At 44.4% G+C, this 20,844-nt stretch overlaps 1 protein-coding gene and 1 non-coding gene across 3 annotated transcripts in view; one reads left to right on the top strand and one right to left on the bottom strand.

Annotated features, from left to right (window-relative positions):
* The window catches only part of LOC126015491 (zinc finger protein OZF-like), a 64,714-nt gene that overhangs the window by 37,321 nt on the left and 6,549 nt on the right, over positions 1–20,844 (bottom strand). Inside the window, exons 3-5 of one of the 2 annotated variants that reach the window (XM_049778023.1) lie at positions 13,604–13,730; positions 13,278–13,367; positions 9,848–10,286 (exon numbers count right to left, since the gene is read on the bottom strand). In XM_049778023.1, the coding sequence (XP_049633980.1) occupies positions 9,848–10,286; positions 13,278–13,367; positions 13,604–13,730 (656 nt within the window). Of the gene's footprint in view, positions 1–7,978; positions 10,287–13,277; positions 13,368–13,603; positions 13,731–20,844 lie in introns of those variants that run through there. The other variant, XM_049778022.1, reaches the window with a different exon arrangement.
* Positions 16,325–16,431, top strand: LOC126016897 (U6 spliceosomal RNA). The gene has a single exon (XR_007498582.1). It is a non-coding gene; the product is annotated as a U6 spliceosomal RNA (small nuclear RNA).

Here is a 20,844-nt window from a genome sequence, read left to right as displayed (position 1 = left end):
ACCCACTCTACTACTGCTCTGACCCCAGAAGCACTTTACATTTACTCCCCCCCCCTTATAAAATAAATTGACTTGCGAGATCACTCCATGCACTATATTTTTAGCCCCAGGTAGACGGGTCTGAAGAAGCAGGGTAGCAGAGAAGGATTAATAAACCAAGCCAGTTAGGAGTCAGTGACTTCTCACTCATGGTGCCTCTGAGCATGCCAAGCCCAAACTGGCTTTCTTTATTAAACCAACACCCATTCACCAGGAGGGGGAAGGTTGAGTCATCCAGATAGGCTTTTTACATATTAAAGGATGGGTTTAAGGGAAAGAGAAAGATGGAGTGATCACCTTTGTTTTGGGTTAATAACTGGGTGTCATCTTACAATTCCACCCTGTTTAAAACAAAACAAAAACATTGAGAAAAGCTACAAAAGCTCTACTTTTCTCCACCAGAGGTGGGAACCCCAGACCAGAACTTACAAAAGTGTTTATTTTGCACAGGCACAGTAAAAGTTGGTTGTAAAAGCCTCAAAGGTCAGGTTATGAATACATTCTCAAAACAATCAACTTTTTCCGTTTCTTTGTCTTATCTATATCACCATTTTTTCATAGACTTCTTTGAACATAAACATTAGAACCTTTCTGTAAATATACTACATTCGAAAAAAAAATTTTTTTTTTGGTTTTTGGGTCACAGATGGTGGCAGTCAAGGGTTACTCCTGGCTCAGAAATTACCCCTGGCAGGCTCAGGGGACCATATGGAATGCTGGGATTTGAACCACCATCTGTCCTGGGTTGTCTGCGTGCAAGGCAAATGCCCTACTGCTGTGCTATCTCTCCAGCCCTATTTGCAAATTCTTTTTTTTAAATAATTATCTTTATTTAAACACCGTGATTACAAACTCGAAAATTCTTAAATATTGTTACACTAAGCACTATAATACAACTCTAGAACATCCAGTTTCTTTTCAATAAGCTTCCCTAAACAAAATCACAAGAACATCTCTGTAAATATATGTAGTCTGAAAAATAAGTTGCTAAACATTGTTTTTTATTTTTGTTATTGGGTCACACCTGGTGGCATCTGGCTCTGCACTCAGAAGTTGCTCCTGGCAGGCACAGGGGACCATATAGGATGTCGGGATTTGAACCATCATTCGTCCTGGATCGGCTGCATGCAAGGCAAATGCCCTACTGCTGTGTTATCTCTCCGCCCCCCTAAACATTCTTATAATAATCTATAGTATCCAAGTTGCTTTTCCATTGACTTCTGTGGGCAAAGACATTAGAACATTTTTGCAGACATAATTTGAGAATTATGTTTCAATTATTATACATAATATACACAATTAAGCAGTACAGCAATTGGGAAACATTCCCAATTGGAAAGCTGAGGACCATTGAAAATATACCAACATTATGCATTTACCTGGAAATGTGCAAACTAATATTAAAACACTAAAGTTGGATATAAAATTTTCTGTCTGCAGTGGGGCACAGTAGCTATTAAAATTAAAAAGAAAAGTAGAATACACAGTTTAGCCAGCAACATAGTGGCTGATGCAAATAGGATCGAGAGATTAACCCTAGAAGAAAGTTGCAGGTTTGGAAAGCAGCTTCTCAGTTGGGCTTCAGGCTCTGGATGGATCCTCTATCTTCCCCTTATGTAGCAGGCTGCTAAGATTTTTTGGGATGGAAAGGCCTTTGGTTTCTGGGTGGGGAACCCACTCATCTCCCTGCTGTTGGCCCCACTTCAATTGGGCTTTCCTTTGACTTCTGCCCCATCAGTGACCTTGCTAAGCTGCTCCAGGTTGGGGGGCTAAGGTCCTTGCAAAAAGCACCTTTAGTAGAAGGCAGTGAGCCCTGACCTCTGGGATGCTGCTCATAGTCTTCAGCTCACTCCCCTTCCCTGCCTGCTTCTGTCCCTCCTGAGGGGGCCTCTGCCATGTTCAGAACAGGGGCCATGTACACTGATGCTGCAATGAAAGGCACTGTACACTGAGTCCAGTTCAAGGAGGACTTGAGAGTGATTATCCACCAGAGGGTCAAATAACTCACTATCACTGAGGTCGTCTCAGGTCTCTGGGTTTCTGTTCAAGCACCAGTTGTAAAATAAATACACTCGTGAGATCACTCCATGCACTGTATTACTACCCCAGGCGAATGGGTATGAAGAAATAGAGTACTGGTAAAGGATTAATAAACCACACCAGCCAGAAGAGAGAGTCATAATCCGTGATTTCTCTGAGCATGCCAACCCAAAACTGTCTCTTTATTACAGATTCACTAGGCAGGGGAAGTTTGAGTCATCCAGGTGGGCTTTTACAGATCAAAGGAGAGATTTAAGAGAAAGGGAGGGGCCAGAGAGATAGCATGGAGGTAAGGCATTTGCTTTGTATGCAGAAGGACGGTGGTTCAAATCCTGGTATCCCATATGGTCCCTCCGAGCATGCCAGGAGCAATTTCTGAGCATAGAGCCAGGAGTAACCCCTAAGTGCTACCAGGTGTGACCCAAAAACAAAACAAAAATAAATAAAGATGGGGCCGGGCGGTGGCGCTAAAGGTAAGGTGCCTGCCTTGCCTGCGCTAGCCTTGGACGGACCGCGGTTCGATCCCCCGGTGTCCCATATGGTCCCCCAAGCCAGGAGCAACTTCTGAGCACATAGCCAGGAGTAACCCCTGAGCGTTACTGGGTGTGGCCCAAAAACCAAAAAAAAATAAAAAAAAAATAAATAAAATAAATAAATAAAGAGAAAGGGAAAAATGGGGGGAACACCTTTGTTTTGGAACAAAACCAAACCAAAAGGGGCTGGAGTGACAGCTCAGTGGGTTGGGCATTTGCCTTGCACGTGGCCAATTCAGATTCAATCCCCAGCACCTAATATGTCCCCCTGAGCCTGCTAGGAGCAGCTGAGCTCAGTAGCAGTATCTCTGAGTACAGAGCTAGGAGTAACCCCTGAGCACTACTGAATGTGGCCCAAAAACCAAAACCAAAAACATTTATCCCAAATCTCTTTGATATATAAATACTGTTCTAAAGCATTATCTAGATGGGGGTTGGAGTAGTGCAGAACTAGGAGTAACCCCTGAGCATCACCAGATGTGGCCCAAAACAAATCAGCCAGAAATTAACCTCGCAGAAATGCCATTACTAAGTATGTTTCCATCCAGACCTTAGTCTAGTGGCCAGGGTTTTCCAAATGTTATGCCTATTTTCCATTCTTTTTCTTCCTAGGATCAGCTAGACAATAGGTGAAGGGTCCTAAAACAGGAGTCTAAACATGCCCTGAGGCTTGAGATAAAGCAGTGAGGGTAGGGCAGTTGCCCTGTAAAGGGTTAACATGGGTTAGATCCCTGGCAGTAGATAAGGTCCCAGGAGTGATCCCTTAGCACAAAGCTAGAGGTTAGCCCTGATATAACCAAGCAGCCTCCACATCAATAAATAGGTCCCTAGGCAGGTCTCTATCTGCATGAGTCATTCTGCCTGAGTCACAGGAGAGTTAGATTTAAGGCGGTGGATATTGCTCATCTCTGAAATAACGGCAGGAAGATTCTAAGCAGGTTCCATCCCTGAGGTCTGAGTGCTTCCTCAGACCCCAAACCAGTGAGCAGCTTGTGGGAGAGACACAAGCGCCAGCTCAGGGTGTGTCCTGTTGCCCAGGGCAGGTTCCTCTCCTTTGGCAATGGCGAGAACTGCATTTTTGTTTTTATTTATTTATTTATTTATTTATTGCATTTTGTTTTTGGGTGAAACCTGGCAGGGTTGCTCCTGGCTCTATGCTCAGAAATCGCTTCTGGCAGGCTCGGGGGACCATATGGGATGCCGGGATTCAAACCATCGACCTTTTGCATGAAAGGCAAACGCCTTACTTCCATGCTATCTCTCCGGTCCCGCACAAGGCATCTTGAACACCCCGGTTTTTCCTTGACAGCTGCTGCGAGAAGTTTCATTTCAGTTGACCCCATCCCACAGTTGGCGCTCCCCTGCAAACGCCCCGGGATCTTCCCGAGACCCGCAAAGTTGACAGTTTCCCAAGAGCCACAATTCTGTCCCAGACCTTGGTCTCAAAGGTGAGAAAGGAGCAATAACTACCTGGCCAAGGTGGAATAGAGAACCTCTTTAGGTCTCGCATCAACAGTCCCCACCAGTGCAGGTGGGAATGCAAGATGCTCATCTTAGCTACACAACTGGGCCCTCCGTGAAGGGGCAATCTCTGGGGAGCAGCCCAGCGTTCCTGACACCCGTAAACCCAGCCAGGCCTCCGCCTAGCCTGACTTCTTGGGCGGGGAGATTTCTTTCGCTTCACTTTCCAATGATCAACTCTTCCATGGCTCCTCTGCCTCAGAGGCTCTTTCTGACTCAACCTATCCATTCTTGAGAAGGAAGCATTCGGGATGCTCTTGGGACCCCTCGCCTCGCCTCGCCTCGCCTCGCCTCGCCCCTCCAGCCGCACTCGGACTCGGGACGCGCCAAACTGAACTGTGCTCCCCGCACAAGGAAACAGGGAGTCAACCGGCCGCCACGTAGACTCTTCCCCGGGCCAGAGTTGACCTTTGACCCCGGAGTAATGTGGGGAGGGCGCCCCTGGGCCTCAAACGACCTGCGCAGGCGCAGAGCAGAAACCCAAAGGGAGGGCAGGCACCTACGCAAGCGCAGAGCGAAGGGGGTGGGGTCGGAGGAGAAAGTGCCTGCGTGCGCACTCACAGCTCGGCCGGGAGCCTTGGGCAGACTCAGAGCCGAGCGAGCTCCCTCGCTCTGGCGCCCTCTAGCGGCCGTACCGAAGGGTACGTTCTTAAGGTGGTGTTTTGGGGATGAACTCGAGTCGTTTTCCCGTAGACCCCGGGGAACAGAGGGCGGAAAAGCGAACAGTAGAGATGCAGGGAAGGTGCCTCTGTTCGCAAACGGTCGCATAGGCCGGAGGAAGGCTGGGAGGAGAGAAAAAACACAGCTGGAGTTTTTGGCTGTTGGGCTGGTTCGGCTGCGACCTTGCTGGACGACCTTAAGTCAAGGAGTCGGTGTCCAGGCGACGACGTCGCTACGCAGAAGGCGTAGAAATTGCGGAAATCGCCGACGTCGCCCGCGTAGAGAACGTTGGGCTCCCCTCCCCCCACCTTTGTGCTCCCCGCTTTTCTGGTTCGATTGTGATTCTTTATGGCGTCACTTGGGGAGATGTTGACTTAGTCTTAAGGGGAGAATTGAGAGGTGCCTCGCATCCAACTCTCTTTGCTCGCTTACTGAGTGCTTAGGGGTTTCTCCTGGCTCTGCTCACTTCTGGAAGGGCTCAGGGCCCCTAGGCAGTGCCCACGACCAAACCCAGTTCTGCAGGTCTCACTAAGGCAAGCTCTCTTGCTGCTAATCTGGAGGGCCTCAATCTTGGATTTATCAGTGTGAAAAATTACTCATTTTTAAAATTACCAATCAAAAACATTATTTTAAAAGTGTGGTAATAATATTCAGAGACAATAGAGGTGAGGTCTTGGAGGACCTTGCCACCAAGTGGTGGTAATGCAGTGAAGTGTAGACAAAGGTCCATTCTGAGAATGACAGTTGGGACTGACCACTCTGGACAGGAACTGGTGCTGAAAGAGGATGAAGAGATGTGCATGGTGCCCCTTCATTAGTGCAAACAACAAAGAGAGTGGGGCCGGAGAGATAGCATGGAGGTAAGGCGTTTGCCTTTCAAGCAGAAGGTCGGTGGTTTGAATCCCGGCATCCTATATGGTCCCCGGAGCCTGTCGGGGCGATTACTGAGCATAGAGCCAGGAGGAACCCCTGAGGGCTACCGGATGTGACCCAAAAACCAAAATACGAAGAGTGAAGTAAAATGCTTGCCCTGCTTCAGAGGTGAGGAGAGGGTAGTGGGTGGGAGGGAAACTGGCGACACTGGAGGTGGGAAATGTGCATTGGTGAAAGGTGGTGAACGATTTTGTAACTACGTGCTTAAAGTAGTTATGTATTTTAAAAAACTTGGTATTTTGTTTGTTTTGAGGTCACAACTCCCAGCAGGCCTCTGAGATATGTGGTGTCTGGGATCAAACCATGTAGGCTGTGAGCACTGTAAGTACCCTCACCAGTGTACTATTTCTCCAGCCTATTATTCTGGCTTGGGTCTGAGAGATGGTTCAAAGAATTGAAAGTGAAGGCACAGAAGGCCGGATTCTATCCCTGGCACCAAGGCGTCTCTCTCCCTGCTGGCTCCTGTGGTAGCTGCCAAGCTCTAAGTGTTGCATGTTTCTCTTCTTTGGCTGCTGATTCAATGACGCTCCATCTGTGAATGCATATATGCCCAGATTCCATCTTTTATTAGAACAGCATTCATTTAGGACACAGAACCCTTCAAGGATAACATGACCTCAAGTGCAGGAGCAAGGCTATTAAAAAAAAAGTGAGAATAAATGACTTCAAGAATATCTAGAGAATAGGGTATATAAATCAGAATGGTTTTCAAATTAGTTTTACTGTAAGATCCCTAAGACACCTCTCTCTCTTCTCTCTTCCCTTTCTTCTCTCTCTCTCTCTCTCTCTCTCTCTCTCTCTCTCTCTCTCTCTCTCTCTCTCTCTCTCTCTCTCAGGAAGGTACTTGCCTTGTTGCACATGATTGACCTGGGCTCACCGAATCCATCATATGTGACCCCTGAACACAGATCCAGGAGTAAGCCCTAAACATTATCCAGTGTAGAAAAAAAAAAAAAAAAAACAAAGAAATTAAACTGCTATGAGAATGTGACATTCTCAGTTTAGTACTGAATAATTACTTATCCAATTTCTTAGGTGCTCTTTCTGAAAGTCAGTATTTCACTGAATGTTTCTAGAAGAGAGGTATGGCTTGTTTCGGGGTTACACCTGGTAGTGCTAGGGTTTACTCTTGTCTCTGCACTCAGGATTCACTCCTGGCAGCCTCGAGGGAACCAACTAGGATGCCTAGATGGAACCTGGGTCAGTACATATAACTCAAGCAAGTACAAAGCAAATACTCGCTCTACTATCTCTCCACCAGTTAGGAATATTTAAATAATTTTCAGGGCCCGTGGGTGAGTGGGGAGCTTGCCTTGCACGTGGGAGACCCAGGTTTCATTCCTGGCATCCCACACGACCCCTACCCCAGCCTGTGCTACCTGAATACAGAACCAGGAGAAAGCTGTGAGCACAGCTGGGTGAGGCAAAAAATAATAAATTTCTAAATTTAGTTTTGGGGTCAGACATGTGCTTTTCTCAAATACTGAGCTAGGTTGATCCCCACACTGCATCCCCTGTGAGCCTCCAAGAGTGATTCCTGAGAGCAGAGCCAAGAGTAAGCATAAGCAAGTGTGGACCCAAAACCAAATAACAATTTTTAAAAAGTACAGATTTTCATTTGCTTAATTTGCGACACTGGGGATTAAATTTCACCATAGAGATCTCTCTGATCTGTAGGGATTCTGGTGACTGAATCCAGGTCGGCTGCAATGCAATGCAAGGCAAGTGCCCTACCTGTTCTAGTCCCTACACTTTTTAACTTAAGGAGTCTAAGCCTGCTGCATACAAAGAACATGCTGAATCCACAGGCACACCATTGGGCTCCACAATTTTATTTTATTTTATTTTATTTGGGGGGGCACACTTGGTGGTGTTCAAGGCTTACTTAGGGCTCTGTGCTCAGGGATCACTCCTGGTACTGATTGGGTTCATATGGGGTGCTGGGGATCAAATCTGGGTTGGCAGTATGGCAGGAAAGTGCCTTATCTATCTACTAGCTCTCTAGCCTTATAATTTAAAATTCTAACCATGGTAGCATCTTCCTTTGAAATGGAATTTACTCACTTGGAGTAGTTAAATGAAAAATATTGCACTGTATCTATATTTTCCTAAGCAAAATGAATACACAGAGAAACACAGTATATTATAATACTGTAATGGCAGTTAAACAACTTCTAATACAATATAAAGATAAAAGAAAACGTATAAAGACCACAGCCACAAAAACCTTTGTATGGATCTGCAATATAAGGTAAATTCTAAGGTCAAAAACTTTTATTTTGTGAGATGGAATAACTATGTACAGTTTATGAATGCTATTGAAGTTATTTTGCTTCAAGATGAAATACTCTTTAAAATATGATAGCTTCAAATATATAATAGAGAGGAATAAAATGATAGAGCTGGTACAAAAAGCAGAAAGTTATCAGCCCTCAAAAAGAAACTTAATAAAAACTGCACATACATACATGTATATATGTAAAAGAAATCATAAAATGCAGTAACACTTAAATGAAACGATCAGAACAAATATCCTAGAAAAAACTAGAGGGGAAAAGCTGTTTGAATGGGGCTATTTTTTCAAATATAGAATATAAATACAGAAGCAGGAAGTTTTATATAGCAAAGAGAGGCAGAAATGTTCAGAAGAATTCTAGATTAAAGTGAAAAGAGTTTTAGTGAAAACATGCTCAGTTTCTGCAACCTCGTTTTAAACCCCTATGTGAGTTGTCTTTTGAGATTTAACTTCTGGCTAAAGTGTTTCCTTTATTTGGGGGAGGTAAGGGGATCTGGGCCACATCCGGCAGTTCTCAGGGGTGATTCAGGCTCTGAGCTCAGGAATCACATCTGATGTGTTTAGGGGACCATATAGGATGCTGAGGATTGAATCCAGGTCAGCTGCATGCAAAGCGAGTGCCCTCCCCACCATACTATCTCTGGCCCTGGGCAAAAAGTGTTTCTTACATTCATAGGGTTTCTCTCCTGTGTGATTTGTCTGATGTGCAATGGTGGAAGACTTGTGTCAGAAGTGTTTCAACATGCTTCAGATTCAAACGGTTTTCTCTACTTTGTGACTCCTCCGATGTACAGTCAGGTAGGAATTACAGGAGAAAGTTCTCTGACATTCTGTACATTCATAGGGCCTCTCTCCTGTGTGAATTCTCTGGTGGACAATGAGGTCTGACTTCCAGGAGAAAGCCTTCCCACATTCCTGACACTGATAAGGTTTATCTCCTATGTGTATTCTCTGGTGTATATTGAGATATGCCTTGCAGGAGAACATTTTCCTGCAGACTTTACACTCATAGGGCTTCTCTCCTGTGTGGATGCGCTGGTGTACAATGTAGTTCGACTTCCCTGTGAATGTTTTCCTACACTCCTTACACTCAAAGGGCTTCTCTCCCGTGTGAGTTCTGTTGTGTGCGATGAGAGATGATTTGCGGGAGAAAGTCTTGCTACACTCTTTGCATTCGTAGGGCTTCTCCCCTGTGTGAATTCGCTGATGCACAGTGAGGTCAGACTTCCGGTAGAAAGCTTTCCTACATTCTGTGCATTCATAGGGCTTCTCGCCTGTGTGAGCTCGGTGGTGCAGAATGAGTCCTTTCTTCCAGGAGAAAGCTTTCCTACAGACTTTACACTCATAGGGCTTCTCTCCTGTGTGGATTCTCTGGTGCACAGTGAGATAAGCTTTACAGGTGAAAGTTTTCCTACACTCGGTACACTCGAATGGCTTCTCGCCTGTGTGAATTCTCCGATGCACACTGAGATAGGACTTGGAGAAGAAGGTTTTCCCACACTCATTGCACTCATAACGTTTATCACTTGTGTGGAATCTCTGATGAACAGAGAGAGCAGAATTGGAAGAGAAGGTTTTCTCACATACTTTACAATGGTAGGGCCTCTCGCCTGTGTGAGCTCTGAGGTGCAAAATGAGCCCTTTCTTCCAGGAGAAAGTCTTACTGCACTCTTTGCACTCATAGGGCTTCTCGCCTGTGTGGATTCTCTGGTGCACAGTGAGGTCCGACTTCCGGTAGAAAGTCTTACTACACTCTTTGCACTCATAGGGCTTCTCGCCTGTGTGGATTCTCTGGTGTTGAAGGAGGCCTCGTCTCTGGGATAAGGTTTTGCCACATTCTGAACATATGTATTTAATTTTCTCCCTCATGTGTGTTCGTGGATGTCTGTTGAGAGCTGACAACTGACTGCTCTTCTGACACTCGTGAGTTCCTACACCTGTGTGTATCTCTGAATATTCCGGGAGAGTAAAAATATTATTGTAGATAGTTGTGTGAACCTCATGATTCTGTACAGGATACAGCTCATCAGGGTCAATGGTGAGAAACATGTTCTCACAGACATTATACGCCTCAGGTATGAGGACAGGGCAGTTTCCGTTATTCAGCATGGGTTTGGGAACATAAACTGAGCTAAAATCAAAAGCATTTCCGAAGCCCATTCTATCCTCTATTGCTGTTTTCCGTTCGGTAAAGAGACTGGGCCAAAAAAGCCTACTGTGATTTTCCTGGCGGTGCTCGAACATATCATCGATATGCTGAAACTCTAAAACGAGACACAAAAATAAAACAATATTGTAAGATGTATTAAAGCATTCTCACGAGCTTACAGTGTAAGTATAAAGAACGTTCAATCCTGGAAGATGTGAAGCACATCAAGAGGTACTCAGTACTTATGTCCAGCAGGACTTGGTGACCATATTTAAAAAAAGCTAGAGATTGAACCCGGGTAGGTCACCTACAATGCAAATACCTTAACCGCTGTACTACTGCTTCAGTCCTGTTTATTTATTTTTGCTTGTTGGTTTTTGGACCAAATCAGTGGTGCTCAGGGATTACTTTGGCTCTGCACTCAGGAATGACTCCTGGCAGTGCTCAGGAGGCCACCTGCAATGCTGAGGAGTGAGTCCAGGCTGGCCTTGTGCAAGGCAAGTAAATGATCACTCTGGCCCATTTATTCATTTTTAAAATATGATTCTTGGCACTTATAATGAATGCAAGTGATGGCTACCTACAATTCACATAAGTAGAACTAATTAGGGGACAGGAACCTTGCATCTGTGTTTGTTTACTTTCTATTTCTTCTAGGGCATGAGAGGTAACCCAGGGTTTAGTCAAAAGCAGATAGCCTCTTTTTCTTTCTTTTTTTTTTTTTTTTTTTGGTTTTTGGGCCACACCCGGTAACACTCAGGGGTTACTCCTGGCTATGCGCTCAGAAGTCGCTCCTGGCTTGGGGGACCATATGGGACGCCGGGGGATCGAACCGCGGTCCGTCTCCTAGGCTAGCGCAGGTAAGGCAGGCACCTTACCTTCAGCGCCACCGCCCGGCCCCAGATAGCCTCTTTTTCATGTTGGGCAAAGTCAACTTTCTACAAATTCCTAATTTAATACTGGATTATTGCCTTCTTAGAACAGGTAATTCATCATTTTGTATTGTTCTTCCACTTCTTCAATATAAAGCTGTGCTGTGTGCTTTAAAACAGCCTTCTCCTATGGGGCCAGAGTGGGTAGGGTGTTTACCTTGCACGCCTCCGACCAGGGTTTGATCCCTGGAATCCCATATGGTCCCCTGAGCCTGCCAGGAGTAATTTCTGAGTGCAGAGCCAGGAGTAAGCCCTGAGCACAGCTGGGTATGGCCCCTCCCCCCAAATGAAAAAAGCCTCTCCCATTTCCTTCTGAGACTAACATTCCACATCTTGGCACAAGAACAGCAACTCGATAACTCACTTTTTCTAAAGACTTTTCTCTTGAAGTTAAGAGTTTTACTTGTAGCCTCTTTGTAGTGAAATGAAGGCCAATGTTGTGTGTTATTACTTAATGACTTGCTCAACAGAAAATAATAATCAAATTCAAATTATAGTGACAACCAGATTCTTCTCAATGAGAAACCCTTTGTTCTATGGTTTAGGGACTCACAATATCATATTCCCAGCAGATGTGCAGACAATACACTTCACAAGGAACAAGATATTGGGGGATTCTTTGTGTAGTCATCACTTCCCTTCTTTTTTGTAGTCACAATTAAATTGATTAATTGATTTTCATTTTGGGGTCACACCTGGTGATATTCAGAGGTTACTTCTGACTCTGTACTCAAGGATCACTCCTTGCCATCTCTAGGAACCATACGGGGTGCTGAGGATTGAACTTGGGTAGTTTCCATGCACAGCAAGCATCCTACCTGCTGGACTATCTTTCCAGGTCTGTATTCAATTTCTGATGCTGTGTTTTACAATACCAGCCCAGCAACCTCTTTTTTTTTCATATTAACCTTAGCACTCCAGGGGCCTGAGCAATAGCACAGCGGTAGGGTGTTTGCCTTGCACGATGCTGATATGGGATGGACTGGGTTAGATCCCGGCATCCCATATGGTTCCCTGTGCCTGCCAGGAGAGAGTTCTGAGCTCAGAGCCAGGAGTAACCCCTGAGCACCAAAAAATCCAAACCAAACCAAACCAAACCAAAACAAAAAACAACACCCCCCCCCAAAAAAAAACACCTTCTCACTCCAGGTCATGATCTCTATCAACATGGAATTTACTGTACATGAAATTTTGTACATTCCAAGCGGCTGCCAATGCTCCATTCCATGTGTATTTGTACCAAGAATTCTATGTTTAAACATTGACAGTCATCTTCAAATTAAACTATCAATTAATTTCCTGGGAGTCCTTTTCTGAGCATTTTTTTCCAGTTTTTTGGTTTTTGGGTCATACCCGTCTGTGCTCAGGAATTACTCCTGGCTCTCTGCTCAGAAATCACTCCTGGCAGGCATGGGGGACCATAAGGGATGCTGGGATTTGAACTGCCATCCTTTTGCATGCAAAGCAAACGCCTTACCTCCAAGCTATCTATCCGGCCCCCATTTTATCTGATGGTGCTTCTGAGAATTTTCTGTTTACATAAAATCATATCTTCTAATTTTCTTTCTATCCTTTGAAAACTAAAAATTTCAAGATATTCCTTTCTTTTTTCAATTTCTCTCACTATAGAATATCAACTGCTAAAAGGGTTACTTGTTTTTATTCCTACTGAGCCCAGAGACATTTTATCAAAACATCTCCATTCACATGGTACATGATTAGGGTGGAAAGGAAGTATAGCAAGTAGATACTTTTTTTGCACTCCTGATCTGGGTTTGACCCCTCAGCATCCCAGATGGTCCCGTAAACCTAGCTAAAAGCCCTAAGCACTGCTTGGTATGGCTCTAAACCAAAATCACGTTACATTAACTTACAAAGTGTATGAATAAACCTTGAAAGAAAATATTCCCTGAGAACTAAGGACACTATCATAAATGAGCTTAGAGTTAATAAGGCAATAGCAGTATGCAGGACAGACAGTTGGTTCAGTATTGCATTTTGAGAATATCTAGCCATTAAGAAAGTCTAATATTTATAACTCAAGGCCAAAATTGAGGCTGAACAGTGCATGAGACTTGTGCTACTTGTAGGCTCGTGGCTATTGAGGAATGAGATGGTTACAAGTACAACAGACTTCTGCCGCCCTTTTCCCTCCCGAGTTTGCAGTGACTTACCTGAGAAATGCTGTTTTGGGGCCTCGACCACCCATGGCTCTGCCTTTTGCTCCAACTTGATGATCATTTCTGGTTTGGGGAGTGAATGTCCTGCAGATGCAAAATTCATGTAGGCATTTTACCAAAGTTCCCAATGTTTACAGAACGACAAGAATGACAACTGCACAGATGGGCCATGAAAGGCCAGCCTAAATGTCTGATTAGTGGCAAACACTCACATTCTTGTCCAAAATTTGACAGCTTCATAGCACTTATTGTTATGTAGTTGTCTCTGAACTGATGAAGAGAAAGAAATCCAACAAGTAAGAGTGGGGATCTTCACTTACCCAGTGACTCCAGGTGACTGTAGGTTTCCAGCATCACATCTCTGTAGAGGCTCCTCTGCTCTTCATCCAGGAGCTGCCACTCTTCCCAGGTAAAGTTCAAAGCCACGTCCTCAAACATCACCATCCCCTGTAATGAACGGAACATTCCTCTGTCCAGTTAGAGGCAGTAGCTGGAGTCCAAGGAGTCTGGAAGTTTCCTTTTAAGGGAGGTTTTATCATGGGGAGGATACTCTCAATTTATATTTTTTGTTGTGGAACAATGATAGTCACAATATAAATATTCTACCTCTGGGGACAGGAGTGATAGCACAGCAGGTAGATGTTTGCCTTGCATGCCACCAGCCTGGGTTGGATCCCAGTCATCCCATATGGTCCCCTGAGCATCACCCTAAGAGCACAGCCAGGATTAAGTCCTGAGCATGGCTGGGTATGACCCCCCCAAACAAAACAAAACAAGAAATGCCGTTCTTCTGCATCAGAGAGTATAGTGGATAGGGCACTTGCCTTGCCTGTAGTCAATCTGGGTTCAAGCCCCCAAATCCCATTCGGTCCCCTAAACCTGCCAGGAGAGATCCCTTAGTACAGAGACAGGAGTAATCCCAGCCAAGATATTTTAGTTGTTATTTTGTTTTTGAGGTCACATCTAGTGGTTCTCAGGGTTTACCCTTGGTTCTGCACTTAGGAATTTTCTCCTGGCAGGGCTCAGCAGACTATTTGAGGTGCCTAGGATTGAACCCGAATTAGCTACATGCAAGGCAATGCCCCTTATTTTGTGCTGGCCTCTGAATCACAGATTTTTGTTTGTTTGGGGAGGACACACACCTGGCAAGCCGCAAGGGACCATACTGGGGATCCAATTCAGGTCGGTCACATGCAAGGCAAGCATCCTTCCTGTTGTGCTATCACTCTGGCCCCCAGAAGTAAAATGGCTGCCAAGTTAAAGGAAATGGGAGACAGCTTACTCTCCTGGTAAGTGTTCCAGGTCTGTGATGAGAGGTGAAAAAGGCACACATGTCCATAAAGCTGAGGGTCAACTTAGTTTTTCAATTTAATTTTGGCTTTTTATTTTTTTTGGCCACATCCAGTAGAGCTCAGGGATCATTCCTTGGCTGTCGGGGATTGAACCTTAAGCATCTGATGAAAGCATCTTACCCACTGTACCAGGGGCTTCAAACTCGCGGCCCTCCGTACAACATTTTGTGGCCCTGCCGTAGAGGAATCTTTTTTTGTTTTGTTTTAGTTGTTTGGGTCACACCCCTCAGTGTTCAAGACTTACTACTGACTTTGCACTCAAGGATCACTCCGACTTTGCCTCCTGCGGCCCCCAGGTCAATTGAGTTTGAGACCCCTGCACTATACTCTCTCACTAACCTGGTCATGCCCTTTTTTGCGAGTAGACACATGTATACACACATACATATATAGTTTAATGTCAGTAATAAGATATCTTATGACAGCACTAGGCTATTTTAATTTTATTTTTTGTTCTTTTGGGCCACAGGGTTTACACCTGGCTCTGTGCTCAGGGTTCATTTATGGCAGTGCCTGAGGCTCCATATGGGGTGCAAATCTGAATTGGCTGCATGCAAGTCATGTGCCTTACCCACTGTACTATTTCTTGGGTCACTTTTATTATTTTTATTATTATTATTCTGCCTCCCAACAATCCTCCATCAAACCAGTGCACACATTCACAGATATGCCTTTTGGCTGTGCCTGCCAGCTCAGCGGTCAGTTCTGGTCATCCAGAGGTGCTGAGGTCACCAGGTCTACCCCTGGTGTGGCCAGGAAGACACCTGGCAGTTCTCAGGTACTGAATTAAGATAAGGATCCAATATGATGTGATGTACATACACAGCGATTGGCTCTAGGCTTAGAGCTGCCTCCCTGGCCTCTGGTCTATAATAACATGACACAACTGCACACAGGTCTCTCTTAGAGTAACCATCTCAAACATTGGCATTGGAGGCCTGAGCGAGAGTTCAGCAGGGAGGCCGCTTCTCTTGCACATAGCACTCAGCCTCCATATGGTCCCCCAGCTCACCAGGAATGATTCCCGAATACAGAGCCAGGAGTAAGCCCTGGCTCAAGCCTAATCAGGAAAAAAGGAAAAGGAGAATTTGGCATTACTTTCCCTGAGAGGACAGCAGGGAGACTTTATCATTAGGTTCTGTCTGCTTGACTAGCTGATTAGATGTTGGCACAGTAAATTGAAATTGGGAAAATGGAAAAAGAATCTGGATGCAAGAAATAGCTTAGAATTTATTTGTCTACACACACACACACACACACACACACACACACACACACGTATTTGGAAATAGGGCTTTGAGGATGTTATTGCATTCCATTTTTACTTTTTTGGGGACCATCCTAGGTAGTATTTAGAGACAATTCTTGGGCTTGTGGTCTTGGCAATTCACTTGGCAGTGATTCAGGGACCAGACAATACATGGCTATATGCCCAGGCCTCTTGCATGCAAAACATGTGCTCTGGCTCTTCTATCTAGCTCCATCCCAAAGACATAATTTTAAATAATATAAGAGTGGTCCTTACCTAACTACAAATAATTATATAAAAGAAAGAAAAGGGCAGAAGGGATAGTATAGCAGGGAGGGCACTTGCTTTTCATGAGGCATGGCCTGGATTCAATCACCAGCAATCCCATCTGTTCCCCTAGCCCTGCCAGGAGTGATCCCTGAGCACAAAGCTAGGAGTAAGTGCTCGCTTCGGCAGCACATATACTAAAATTGGAACGATACAGAGAAGATTAGCATGGCCCCTGCGCAAGGATGACACACAAATTCGTGAAGCGTTCCATATTTAAAGAAAAAAAAAAAAAAGCTAGGAGTAAGCCCTGAACACAGCCAGGCATGACCCAGAAACAAAAGGAAGAAGAGAGCTATGTGAAAATTGGTCAACAGAATGGGGCTTATCATCATGTCAGGGAACAGACTAAGGGTGTGGGCTGAGATGAGGTTGGGGACACGGAGGCAATGGTGGAGGGAAGCCAAAACTGGCATAAAACAGTGTGTGCATGAAACCCTGTCAGTAATGGAACTATAAGTCATGTCTAAAATTAAAAGCAAAATGTCGAGATAGAAATTGTAAGCAAAAAAAAAAAAAAAAAAGAAGTTGTAAGCATCTTTAGTGGTCACAATGCTATGAGACTAGAAATCAACAAAAATAAAAGGGAATAATCGTTGTAACATCTGAATAGTGGGATCAGAGAAGAAATTAAGGAAATAACCAATAACAAAGATTTTCGCTGATCTGTATAAGTTATAGCAGAAGCAGACAAATTAGAAAGAATGCCAAACTCATTCCTAAATTTGGCAAAATTATGAAAGTCAACAGGGCAAAATGGAAATGGGGAGAGATTTTTCTGGGGCTGAAATGGCAAAAGAATTTAGCTGGTAGGTGGGGTGCTCATAAATTGGTATAAGGTATATGACTAAAATTCTATAGCATTGTTAACCAATGATCAGAGAAGCTACATCTCAAAAAAGTCAAACTCAGGGTTTGGAAACATAGTACAGCAGAATGTGCCCTGGCCTTGCACACAGCTGACCCAGATTCGATCATCAGAATCTCATAAAGCTCCCCTAAGCATCACCAGGAGTGGCTCCAATACAAAAACAACCAAAACATTCCAAGGATAATAAACATACTGTTATTTATTAATTATTTTTGTTTGTTTCAGGACTTAAGAGACAAATAGTTTTTTAGTTTTTGAGTCTTACCTGGCAGCACTCAGGGGTTACACCTAGCTTTGTCCTCAGAAATTGCTCCTGGCTGGCTTGGGGGACCATATGGGATACCGGGAGTTTGCGATACAAGGCAAACACCCTACTGCTGTGCTATCTCTCCGGCCCTGAGACTAATTGGTCTATTATGAAATTTGTTAGGACTAATTATTGTTTATTATGAAATCTGACCTTTAGCCTTCAGACGAACTCAGATAAGTGAACCTGGACAAGAATAATAAAAAAGAAAGAAGGAAAGAAAGCTGAATTTGGGGGGAGAGAGAGAGGGAGAGAGAGAGGGGGAGAGAGAGAGGGGGAGAGAGAGAGAAAGAGAGGAGAGAGAGAGAGAAGAAAAAGAAAGAGAGAAAGAAAGAAGAAAGAAAGAGAAAGAGAAAGAGAGAAAGAAAGAAAAAGAGAGAAAGAAAGAAAGAGAGAGAAACAAAGAGTGAAACAAAGAAAGAGAGAGAAGCAAGCTGCAGTTGGATATTAAAAAAAAAACCAGAAAAGTGGGGTGGGTGATAGCAAGCAGGTAGGTCATTTGTTTTGCACGTGGCCAACCTGGAAACAATCCCAGCATACCATATGGTCTCCAGATCCTGCCAGAAGTGATTTCTGAGTGCAAATCTAGGAATAACCCCAGAGTACTACTGGGTGTGGCTCCAAAACAAACAAACAACAACAACAAAATAAAAGCCCTCAACAAAAAACAAAACCAAACAAAAAAAAGATCAGGAAAGTTGAATGGCAATTGTCTGGTCCTGGAGAGCCAGAGTTGCATGCAAGCGGTGTATCCAGGTTCAATATCTGGTAATCCAGGAGGTCCTCTAAGCACTCTCAGGAGTAATTCCTGAGCACAGAGCCAGGAGTCAGCCCTGAGTACCACTGGTATAACTCCAAAAACAACAATAAAAGAAACAGATCAAATGACACTAGAACAGTGTTTGGTCAACTTTTGGGCTCATAACTCTTCATCAGAGAAATACAGCCTTGGTAAGCAAAGTTGGAGATGCCTCAGATTCATTCTGCATTTGACCTTTTTTTTGATGGGTGCACACCTGGCAGGCTTAAGGGACCACATGGGATGCAGGGGATCTAATCCGGGTGAGCCACGTGCAAGGCAAACGCCCTACCCGCTGTGCTATCACTCTGGCGCCAACTCTTTAAAAATTAAACACCCTAGGGCTGGAGAGATAGCACTGTGGTAGGGCATTTGTCTTGCATGCGGCTAACCCAGGGCAGATGGTGGCTCAATTTCCTGCATCCCATATGGTCCCCCGAGCCTGCCAGGAGTGATTTCTGAGCACAGAGCCAGAAGTAACCCCTGAGTGTTGCCGGGTGTGACCCCAAAACAAAGCAAAACAGAAATTAAACACCGTAAGGCCAGGCAGACAGCACAGGGGTCTAGGTACATGTTTTGCATGCATATGGGACCTCACTTGATCCTCTGAGAGCACAGCTATGAGGGAGCCTGGTGGTCCCTGAGCATCCCAGTTGGATCTGATTGTCCTCAGAAGCCTGCATCCAGGCACCCATCCCTGTGTGATGTGGATGGTGGCATTTCTATTTTGAGCACTGTTTGGGCTATTCTCACAAACAAACAAACAAACAAACAAATGCACCCCAAAGATAGCATTGGTGTTTGGTAAGAGCAAGGTGGTTTGGCCATCAAATAGCTACAGGAAAAAACTCTAAAATATGGATCGAGTTTCTGATAATCAGCTAGCTCCAATTAGAGAGAAATGAGAATGAGTGAACCCCTCTCTTTTTGTGGGAGACAATTCTGGGCCACACCTGACTGTGTTCAGGCATCACTCCTGACAGGGACTCAGGAGATGAGCTGGAATAAGGAGGAGTGAACCAGGGCTGACTGAGTGCAAGGCAAATGTCCTCCCCACTGAACTATTGCTCCAGCGAATGAATAAACCCTTAAAAGCCAGGGTTTATGGCTTGCATGAGAGGCCACTTTGAAAATGTAAACAGGTCAAGGAACTAAACATACTCAACATTACTGGCTTTTTAGAAAGCTCGTCGGAACTAGGAAGGAAAAAAAAAGGGAAGGTGTGAAAGACGTGGATGCACACATTCAAAAACTCAATGATCTAGATCAGGGTCTAAAAATTACTCTAGGAACATCACCAATTGCCAATATTCAAAAGTAAAGAGATATTTAAGGTGGTGACAACAGGATCTGAAGCGACAGTAGAGTGGGTAAAGTGGTTGTCTTGCAGGTAGTCAATCCAGGTTCAATCCCCATTACCACATATTATCGTGTTCACCTCTCCCAGCCCTGAGCCCTGCCAGGAGTGATCTATGAGTGCAGAATCAGGACTAAGCCCTGAGCATGACCAGGTGTGGCCCCCAAACTAATAATGATAAATAGACATTTTAAAATCCAGAACCCAGAAATAGCATGTTGTTATGTATTGAAAGGAGCTGAGAAAATGTATGCCTATCTAAAACCAGCACATGGATATATCCGTAAGTTTTACTTATGACTTATAATAATTTAAAAGCCATCAAGACATTCTTCAATAAAATAAGTGGATAAAGTATTGAGTGGAAGGATGCTGTGTGCTCAAAAGCAAATGAGTTTTCAAGTTAGTAAAAGATAGAACAGCCCGATCCATGTTCAGAAAAAGCCAAGGTAAAAAGTTGACATCACGGGCCCGGAAAGATAGCACAGCGGCGTTTGCCTTGCAAGCAACCGATCCAGGACCAAAGGTGGTTGGTTCAAATTCCAGTGTCCCATATGGTCCCCCGTGCCTGCCAGGAGCTATTTCTGAGCAGACAGCCAGGAGGAACCCCTGAGCAATGCCGAGTGTGGCCCAAAAGCCAAAAAAAAAAAAAAAAAATTCGACATCACTGAGAATTTTAAATGGCAAAACTACAGAAATTATAATGGTCCACAGTGCTAATGACAATTAGGTCAGTGAAGTGATTCTGATTATAATGTATACACATACACATTTCTGTGAAACCATAGCACAGTACCGAGAATGAATCCCAAAATAAATCAAGGAGTTTGGGTGATGATGAAATGCTGGCATAGGGTCATGAAATGTGTTACACTGATGGAGGGCATGGATAAAGTGGGTAGCAATGTATGTATGAACAGGAAATAGTAACCTGGAAACTACGTAGCACTAGTCAATTGTCCTGGGAACATTAGATACAGTCTACTTCAGGCTTCTGAACTACGAGATTTCATGTCCCTCCTATGACTCTGTGAGAAAGAATAAGGCTTTCTTTTTCTGTTTGTTTGATTGGGACACAATTGGCAATGTTCCTGCCTACCCCTCCGGCCTGGAATAAAATGGGGTGCTGGGGATTGAACTTGGGCCAGTTATGAATAAGACAAGCTACCTGCTTTATTATTGTTTCTTTCTTTTTAAATTTTTTTTTGTTTTGTTTTTGGGTCACACCCAGCAGCGCTCAGGGGTTACTCCTGGCTTTATGCTCAGAAATTGCTCCTGGCAGGCTCGGGGGATATTATG

Source organism: Suncus etruscus, chromosome 8 (genome assembly GCF_024139225.1).
Source record: "Suncus etruscus isolate mSunEtr1 chromosome 8, mSunEtr1.pri.cur, whole genome shotgun sequence".
NCBI lineage: Eukaryota > Metazoa > Chordata > Mammalia > Eulipotyphla > Soricidae > Suncus > Suncus etruscus.
Note: the sequence above shows the minus strand (reverse complement) of the source record. Positions and strands in the feature narration are given on the sequence as shown.